At 34.5% G+C, this 8,942-nt stretch overlaps 2 protein-coding genes across 2 annotated transcripts; one reads left to right on the top strand and one right to left on the bottom strand.

Annotated features, from left to right (window-relative positions):
- The first annotated feature begins 667 nt into the window (after nucleotides 1-667).
- LOC111802524 (CBS domain-containing protein CBSX5) lies at nucleotides 668-2,390 on the top strand. The gene is made up of 2 exons (XM_023686928.2): nucleotides 668-1,182; nucleotides 1,316-2,390. The coding sequence occupies exons 1-2, from the start codon at nucleotides 845-847 to the stop codon at nucleotides 2,154-2,156; spliced, it is 1,179 nt and encodes a 392-aa protein (XP_023542696.2). The 5' UTR covers nucleotides 668-844; the 3' UTR covers nucleotides 2,157-2,390.
- Nucleotides 2,391-5,265: 2,875 nt separating this feature from the next.
- Nucleotides 5,266-7,815, bottom strand: LOC111802540 (sphingolipid delta(4)-desaturase DES1-like). Its single transcript, XM_023686947.2, has 2 exons — nucleotides 7,401-7,815; nucleotides 5,266-6,665 (listed from the first exon to the last, which is right to left on the bottom strand). Exons 1-2 carry the CDS (start codon nucleotides 7,554-7,556, stop codon nucleotides 5,847-5,849), a joined length of 975 nt encoding a protein of 324 aa, XP_023542715.1. The 5' UTR covers nucleotides 7,557-7,815; the 3' UTR covers nucleotides 5,266-5,846.
- Nucleotides 7,816-8,942: the final 1,127 nt, after the last annotated feature.

The raw sequence follows: 8,942 nt of genomic DNA, 5'->3' as shown, positions 1-8,942 counted from the left end.
TTTTTTAAAGTTAAAAAGTATTTTTGAAATAGAATATTAATATTTTTTTAATAAAAAAAAATAACTTTTCTTTTTTAAAGTATGAAGGTATTTTTTAAAAAATTTAAAGATATTATTGAAATTTGTAAGGAGTTTCTATGTTTAAAGTTAGAGAGGGAAACAGAGCATTCCTCGTAAAGGCGTGGAACCTCTTTCTAATAGACACGTTTTAGAACCGTGAGGCTGACGGCGATATGTAACAGGCTAAAACGGACAATATCTGCTAGTAATTTTCAATCATGATAAGTATTTTCTAAACCGTCGTATTCTTATAATCACTTTGATTAAAATATGATTTCAGTTCATTCATGTATCTTTCATTTACTCGGACATCACATACTGTTCGCCCTCAAATCATATTATCCATTACGCTCCATGCCTCGAATTCTAAATCTTGATTTGAATCGAGTGCATAGTACAATATATAATATAATATTAGTTAATGTTTAAAAATTTAAAATATATGAAATTAAATTAAAATTTTAGAAATAAAATAGACACAAAACTATATAAAAAAGAAATAAAATAATAATTATGTGAATTAAAAGGATTCAAAAAGAGAAACAAAAAACGCGTGCGGCAAATCACGCCCTATAAATTTGAACGATTCCATCAATTTTTCATATTGAATATCCCTTCGTCTCTCTTCATAACCCGACCCGACCCGAGTTCATCATTTCTCTCTCTTTCTCTGTCTCTCAGAACCGCCATTTCTGTACCTTCATTGATTTTTTTCTCTTTATTCTAAGATCGTCTTCTTCCAATTCTCTGTTTTTGTTTGTTCTGAGATCTCAATTGCTCGTGCATGGCAGTAAGTTTGTTGTCACACGATATATCTGATCTATGCCTTGGAAAACCTGCGATTCGATCGATTTCAATCTCCGCTACTGTCGCCGACGCGTTATCGGTCTTGACAAGGATTGACGAAGGCTGCATCAGCGTCTGGAGCTGTGGTGATCATTCTTCTGAGGCTGATTCGGATTTGCATTGTCGTTGCGTTGGTAAAGTATGCATGGTGGATATAATCTGTTTTCTTTGCAGACAAGAGAATTTGTTGCAACCGGCCATTGCGCTTCGATCTCCGATCTCTGTTTTGATTCCTGAGGGACTTGAACTTGTTAGGCATTTGGAGCCTCATGCCAGGTCTGAATCTTGAAATGATTGAAATTCTTGATTTGATTTACGTTGGGAGCGGTAATTGATTTTGTTCGTAAATTGTGAAATTAGGTTTTGTTCGGTGATGGATTTTTAGCGTTTCTTCTTTTTTGATTTTCAGTTTAATGGAGGCGATCGATCTTATACGCGATGGAGTACATAACCTTGTTATTCCAATCAATTTGAGCGCAAGCAAGAGGAGAAACTTCCTTGAGACAGCAACTTCCAATTCCATCTCCTCTCTTCATAACGATCGACAATATTGCTGGTTGGCTCCGGAGGACATAATTCGTTATCTCCTCAATTCCATCGGACTTTTCAGCCCTACCGCCGCGAGTCCTATTAACTCCGTCAATATAATTGAAACAAACAACATTCTCACCGTCCACTACGACGATTCTGCGTTGTCTATTCTTCCCCTAATTTCGCAAGCGCTGATTCACCAATCCTCTGTTGCCATTGTTGACTTGGACGATAAATTAGTCGGCGAAATTTCGCCCTTCACTCTCAATTTCTGCGACGAAACGTTGGTGGCGGCAATAGCAACGCTCACAGCAGGCGAGCTCATGGCGTACATAGACTGTGGCGGGCCCCCGGATGATTTAGTACAACTAGTGAAGGAAAGATTGGAAGAGAAAAACTTAGAAGCGGTTCTGGAGTTTGTCGAGGAAGAATCATCACCAATCTCATCATCGTCTTCGATTTGCTCTTTATCTGATGATGAATTTGGTTGTGGTTCAGGGAGAAGTTGGAAGATTGGTGGATATTCAGCGAGAGTATTGAGGAGATCAGAGGCGATTGTTTGCCATCCATGGAACTCTTTGGTTGCAGTAATGATTCAAGCTTTAGCTCACCGAGTTAGCTACGTTTGGGTCATTCAAGAAGACGGAACTCTCGCCGGAACTGTTACCTTCGCTTCTATGCTGGCCGTCTTCCGGGATAGATTGAAATCTGTCGGATAATATCAACAACTCATCGGAGCAAAGCATATGGAGTTTCTAGATCTTGAACGAAAACCATTGAACCAAATTCCAAATCAAATGAATGGAAAAATCTGAAACTCATGGAAATATATTTGGCCTAAACTCAACCGGAAATAATTGAATTCATTCATCGGGTTGTTCTTTGGAGAGAATTTACGTGGCTTTTTTGGGTGATTTTCAAAACGCAATAAATTTTAAGAGTATTTTCTATAAGTTTGGTCTTGGTTGCTACTTCAATTTGTTTGTTCAAACCTCATAAATTTGCTACCAAACTCATAGTTTGGGTCGAGTTTTGGAGGTGTTTTGGCGTGGCGTGGAGAACCTCTCTCCCTCAGAAACAGGTTCTCTTTAAGGAAATAAGATAACCTCTCTCCCTCAGAAACAGGAACCTCTCTCCCTCAGAAACAGGTTCTCTTTAAGGAAATAAGATAACCTCTCTCCCTCAGAAACAGGTTCTCTTTAATCTCTCCCTCAGAAACAGGAACCTCTCTCCCTCAGAAACAGGTTCTCTTTAAGGAAATAAGATAACCTCTCTCCCTCAGAAACAGGTTCTCTTTAAGGAAATAAGATCTCATATCTGTTCGAGGGAAATTAAGTTAACTAAGTCCTTATAAGAATGTGAATGTGAAAACTTTTATATAGTGACCGCATTTTAAAGATCAGCGGTTAGCCGTATGCTTTCATGTTAAAAACTTTGTGGTTTTATTTATGTAATGGGGTCAAAAAGATTTCCTAGCCTCATTTGGTAGAGAAATTTTGATAACTATAGTCATTAGTCAAGATAAGTATAATGGAGCCGAAGTCACTTATCATGTAGCCGAAGTCTTGTATCGAGTCAATTTAGGGCTTGAAATCTTTGCATATTTTGATATATAAACGGTACCCGCAATGGCTACTTGTTTCAACCCTTCCCAATTGGGCAAAGTTTTGATCAAATTTGACTTGTCCTTCTCCCCTATATTCCATGACTTGCAAGAATATTTGTGCAACTTTTCGTATTTTTGTGTGGTCCGGTCTTGTCTTGTAGTACTACTTCTATGTTATTCTTGTTAAAAAAATCATCACTGTCTCAATGGGTCGTCTATATATTTTATGAAAAATATTTAGGTATTTTAGAAATACAAATTTAGATATTATAAATATCTTCCCACCATATTAAGTTTTTCACCTAAAAAAATCTCAAACAAAGCAAAAAGTTGTCCTAATAAACATCGTGAATGTTTCCCCACCAAAAAATTGTCTTTAGCGATTATTCTATATATCGTGATTTAGGATTTATCATAATAAAACAGTAGCAACACCCAACACATGATAGTTAAAACAATATACATCATTAATTTCGTATACTTTTCTCGTGACCAAAACGAAAGGCGCATGGTTGGACAAAACAGAGGTGCACATCGCTGTAAAACCTATACTATGTCCAATCATATCAACATGCTTATTTGGTAACATATTTACATCATCATTTATATTTATTCATAAGAACTTATTTCCAAACAGAGACAAATGATTATTTAATCGAAATACTTAAAATTAAATAATCGTCATATACATGCATTTAATATATAGATTAAAAGCATTCTATTTAAAAAAATGTATTATTGAAAACGTATTAAAAATACATATATTATGCATTTTTGTAAAAACCTTCAAAATTGATTTATTTATTTATTTTTAATAATTAAAGTGACAAATTTATAACTTTTTAATTTAAAAATTAGCAAAAAAGTAATGAAAAAATGAGTAGTTTCCGGCGGGAAAAGGGAGTCACATGGTCGGGCTGCCTGAGGCTGTCACCGTTGATTTCTTGGAATCCAAAATTGTCGTGAGCGCCGCCACCAAAACTGAAAGAAACAAAACAAAAAAAAAAAAAAAAAAAAAAAAAAAAAAAAAAAAAGCAATTTTTAAATTAATTTTTACTGAAAATAGGATTTTATTGATAAAAGTCATTTAATTGAACTAAAAAATAAATCAGTCTGAATTAGAAAAAGAAAAAAAGAAAAAAAAAAAAGCAAATATCAGAGGATAAAACAAATTGTTAGAAAAAATATATTTATGGGATTAAAAAAATTAGTAAAATTATAAGTTTAATTTATTGAATTTTTATTTTTTATTTATTACATCCTTGAATGTTTAATAGGAAGAAATTTATAAATCAATAATTTTAAATTTTAGAAATTCGTTAAACCAAAATTAAAAGTTGAGAATATATATTAGATAAACCTAAAAGTTTGTGATTAAATTTGTCATTTTATTAAATATTAAACCTAAATTATACCAGTCACGTTATTTGGTTTTTTTGTTTTTAAAAACTAAATTTATTAATAATACTTTTATTTATGAGATTATTTGTTATTATTTTTTTTTTATCATTTTTTATTTATGAACGGAAAAATCAAGCCAAGTTTTGGAAATCAAAATAATAGGTTTTAAAAATATGTTTATGTCTTTGATATTAGAAAAGGACTCAGTATGAATGTCGCTATCGATTGGAATGCCACGATTGGTATCATCTATGAATGTCGCTATCGTTTCTGCCCAATAGAACTGGTACAAAAGATAATTTTCAAGAATGGTCCACAATATTTTTTTAAAAAAGAAAGAAAATGAACGGTCCACGTGAACTAAGTTATCGAACTTTTAATTTATTTCTATAATGGCACATATAAGAATATTTTAATTCAAGATTTCAAATTTTATCTCGTCCAAAATCTCCTGTAACTTTAACCGCTCAAGCCAATTACTAGTAGATAATGTCTACTTTGGCCTATTAGTCGTCAGCCTCACGATTATAAAATGCATATACTAGGAGAGGTTTCCATACTCTTGTAAAGAATGCTTCGTTCCCCTCGTTTGCTTGGAAGAGGTTTCCAAGCCCTTATAAGAAATGTTTCGTTCCCCTCCCTAATTGATGTGGAACCTAAATTGATTAAGTGATATACCTTCAATCAAAAAGTACGGAATTCAAATCTCAGCATCCCACGTGTGGAAACTGAACATTCTCCACCGTCGTTTTGTCTCTAACCATGAAAAAAATGAAAAAGGGTAAACATAAACAAAATTCCAAGTTGTGGACACATTAATATGAAAATATGTAGGCAAAGTAAGAATGATAAATTGCAAAAATACCAAAGCTATGAGAATCTAGTTTGGCTCACGCTCGACTCCTTTTACAAATGGTCCCTCACAATTTTAAAACACATCTTAGCGTGTCTACAACTTTGAATTATGTTTATGTTTACCCTTTTTCATTTTGTCGATGGTTAGGGACGAAGCATCGGTGGAGAATGTTTAGTTTCCACGAGTGGGATGCTGATATTCGAATCTCGTACTTTTTGATTGAGAGTATATCACTTAATCAATTGAGTTACTGTTTGATTTCACATCAGTTGGAAAGGGAAACGAAGCCGAAGCATTGTGAGATTCCACATCAGTTAGAAAGGGGAACGAAGCATCCCTTATAAGGGTGTGGAAACCTCTTCTTAACCGATGATGGGAACAAAGAGAATGAATATAAACTCTCCAAGAACATAATCAAAACAATGGCAAGAGAATGAATATAAACTCTCCAAGAACATAATCAAAACAATGGCAAAACCAGCTCAAGAGAGAATGGTCCATCAAAACAGATGGAAAAAGATTCTAAAACGGAGAGAGAAGGATGAACTACTCAGATTTCTTTGCCATTCTCTTCATCCTACTAAATGGCCCCACTGTTCTGTCCATAATGTACATGTATATCACCTGGCTCCATGATTTATATGAATCTAGTTCATTGTAGAATTCTGGTGCAATCTCCTTCACCTTGTAAAGCTTGCTTCCTGGAATCCTGGGGAAATCATGGTGTTCATTGTGGTAGCCAACACTCCATGTAAGAAGATTAAGCGGACCGTAGTAAGAGTATGTCTCCTGTTTCGGATTGAAGACGTAATGTTCGGAAATGAAGTGACCAGCCATCGGATGCATCCCGCCACCAACGAACGTTGAGAGAATCAGATAAGCAAAAGTCTTCCAGCTCCAAAAGTAAACCATGGTGAAATCAAGACCTATCTGAATAATGAAGTTGATGAATTCCCAGTGGCCTGGGGGCTTTGGTTTGAGAAACAATGGCCGGAGAGCATAAAAGAAGAGTTGGAAGACAACCCATATGGCTTTCGAAACAATATTAGTCACCAAACGAGCTTCGGTCGTGCTCGGAACATCCATATCCATACCATCCACTCCTTGGAAGCGATGGTGCTCGAGGTGATACTTTTGAAATGTGATGGACATGGGCACTCCAATAGGAAGATTAGCAAAAATCCCAAGCCACCGGTTATGATCAGGGGTTGAGAAGGCAAGGTTGTGACTAAGCTCGTGAATGGCTAAAAACAGGTTGTGATTAAGAAAAGAGCCAAAGAAGTAAGCTACTGCCAATATCTTTAACCAGTCTGCACTGTGAAGGGTCGTAGCAGTCCATAATTGAAGCAGAACAACCACAGCAATCTGCAAGAACAAGTTAATGATTGGCTTTCCAAACTCCAATGATCACATTCAACTTTAAAACTACAAGGTCACTTGTGAGTTCGTAGCATAAATGGTTGTTCATCCAATTTCTCATTCTTCAGATGAATCAAAATGATGATGAACTTGGTTAAATAATCACAACCAATCTGCTTTTCTTGACGAATACAGAAAGCATTAGTCTAAAAATTCAACTTCAATGATCTTTCTTTCAGATTTCATCAATGGTTCAAAGCCTAAATTGCAGACTACACGAATCAAGCAATTAAACGTCTGCTAAGATCACAAAACTTTTCCAATTCGTAGTAAAAAAGGGTGAAGTGCTAATTCTCCCACGGAAAATAAACAGTAGATGGCAAAAAGAAAAGATCGAATGCAGGAATCGAACAAAAAAAAAAAAGATGATCCTAAGCAATAAGAATGATGAAATTTTAGACGCAGCGAAGTGGACAGATTCCTACAAAAACAAGTGTTCATATTTTCGAGTAATGAGGTTGGGAAAACAAAAACAATGACAAATTCAGCTATGAGGCAGATGTAAGGTTCAAAATCAAAGAGAAAAACAAACAAACACAGATCAGATTCAGCCAATGACATGTGAATCGACCAGCAATATCTCAATTCAGATCTAAACACGAAATCAAAAAACCAAAACTCCCTACATTCTGAGAATCACGAACAAACAAAACAGTAAAAATCAGAAACAAGAAACCAAACCTTAAAGAAAGCCCAGGGGTCAGGACCGAAGAGCTCCCGGATCTGAGGGTACTGAGAAAGAATTTGACGTCTCCTCGAAGCGTGAGGCTCGTCGGTGTATGACCAGAAGAAGTCAGTGGCCATTACACCCTCATCTGTCTCTTCACCTCGTGGCATTGTCTCTGCTCGCTGCTCGCCCTCCCAGAAGATGCTCCGGCGGGACTCTGCCTCTCCTGGGGGCTCCCAAAATTCAAATCGGTCGTGGATTGAGCAGGAGAAACAAATGGTAACTTATACACAAAGCTCGTAGCAGATTTAGCTATGGCCTGGATTCGAAGAACACCCAAATATAGAAATGAAAATGAATAATCAGAGAAGGACGCTTCGTTCTTTGCAGGCCGTGGTGGGGAATGCCCATCAATGGAACCCTTTAATTTTCCTTTTAATTTTTTTAATTAAAAAGATTTTCATTTTATATATATATATATTTCACTTTCTGTGGGCGTCATTTTATATATACTTATTAAATATTTTAAATTTTAATTCTCAACTCTGTCGCCTCTTGATTCTAGTAAAAACCATAAAAGTTTGTACCGATGGAGTTCAAGACTGAGCACTAATAGTTAGAGATTCCTACCGACAAGGTGGGACGGAGCATTGATAGTTATAGATGTCCACGAGCGGGTAGGGACGGGGAAACATTTATTGTCTCTATCTCTGCCATCTATTTCATTTCTTATTCTCGTGAAATTTTCATTTATCTAATGGAAAAAAAAATGTTTCCTACTCCCTCCCCATTATCCGTGAGGAATCCCCTCCCTGTTCGGGGTAGGTTCCCACATAAGCGAAAGGAAGTGATTAGCTGTGTCACGTACTGACTACCTCACTTAGATTTAATGATAAAACAATGATGTGAATGAAAAGGGCGGATGATTCCAGTACATCCCGAGATGCCTTTAAGAGTGTGACCCACCGAATTGTTTTAGCTTTAGCACATAGAGAGATGACGTCTCGACGTTTATCTTTTTATAATTAAAAAAAAAAAAAAGAGATAATGAATTTATCAATTATTTTGTGATTTTTATGTTCCTTAAAATAAAATATTTAAATCCTTAAATAAATTCAAAAAATAATTTTTTTTTATTTAATTCTCAATTAATTTTTACCATCCCTAAATATTAAATATATTGTGTAGATTAAATAACAATTAGTTCCATTTTGAATTGATTAATTAAGTCATTAAAGATTATAAGTTTAGAATTATTGTTTGTATTAAAACAAATAAATGGGAAATTGGAAAATTATATGAATAATTAACAAAAATGGGCGCATATATTTAATTTCATATATATTATTAATTAAGAGATTAAAGAGTCGCAAAAAAAAAAAAAATTAATTAAAAAAAAACAATAAATTAAATAATTTTATTATGACTAAATAATATAGATAACTTCGTATTTTATGTAAAAAAATATTTATAAATGTGTAGAAATTTCATAAAAGTAAAAAAATATATATTTAATTTTAGATAGAAATAATTAATAATTTATTTAAAACATATCC

Source organism: Cucurbita pepo, chromosome 9, assembly GCF_057944985.1.
Source record: "Cucurbita pepo subsp. pepo isolate OVF chromosome 9, ASM5794498v1, whole genome shotgun sequence".
Lineage (NCBI taxonomy): Eukaryota > Viridiplantae > Streptophyta > Magnoliopsida > Cucurbitales > Cucurbitaceae > Cucurbita > Cucurbita pepo.
Note: the sequence above shows the minus strand (reverse complement) of the source record. Positions and strands in the feature narration are given on the sequence as shown.

Bases quoted from the DNA above. Each gene is read 5' to 3' on its own strand.
- LOC111802524 (XM_023686928.2), top strand. From the start codon at position 845: ATGGCAGTAAGTTTGTTGTCACACGATATATCTGATCTATGCCTTGGA. The intron at 1,183-1,315 runs GTCTGAATCTTG...TTTGATTTTCAG, and splicing joins CATTTGGAGCCTCATGCCAG to TTTAATGGAGGCGATCGATC.
- LOC111802540 (XM_023686947.2), bottom strand. From the start codon at position 7,556: ATGCCACGAGGTGAAGAGACAGATGAGGGTGTAATGGCCACTGACTTC. The intron at 6,666-7,400 runs GTTTGGTTTCTT...TTGTTCTTGCAG, and splicing joins ACCCCTGGGCTTTCTTTAAG to ATTGCTGTGGTTGTTCTGCT.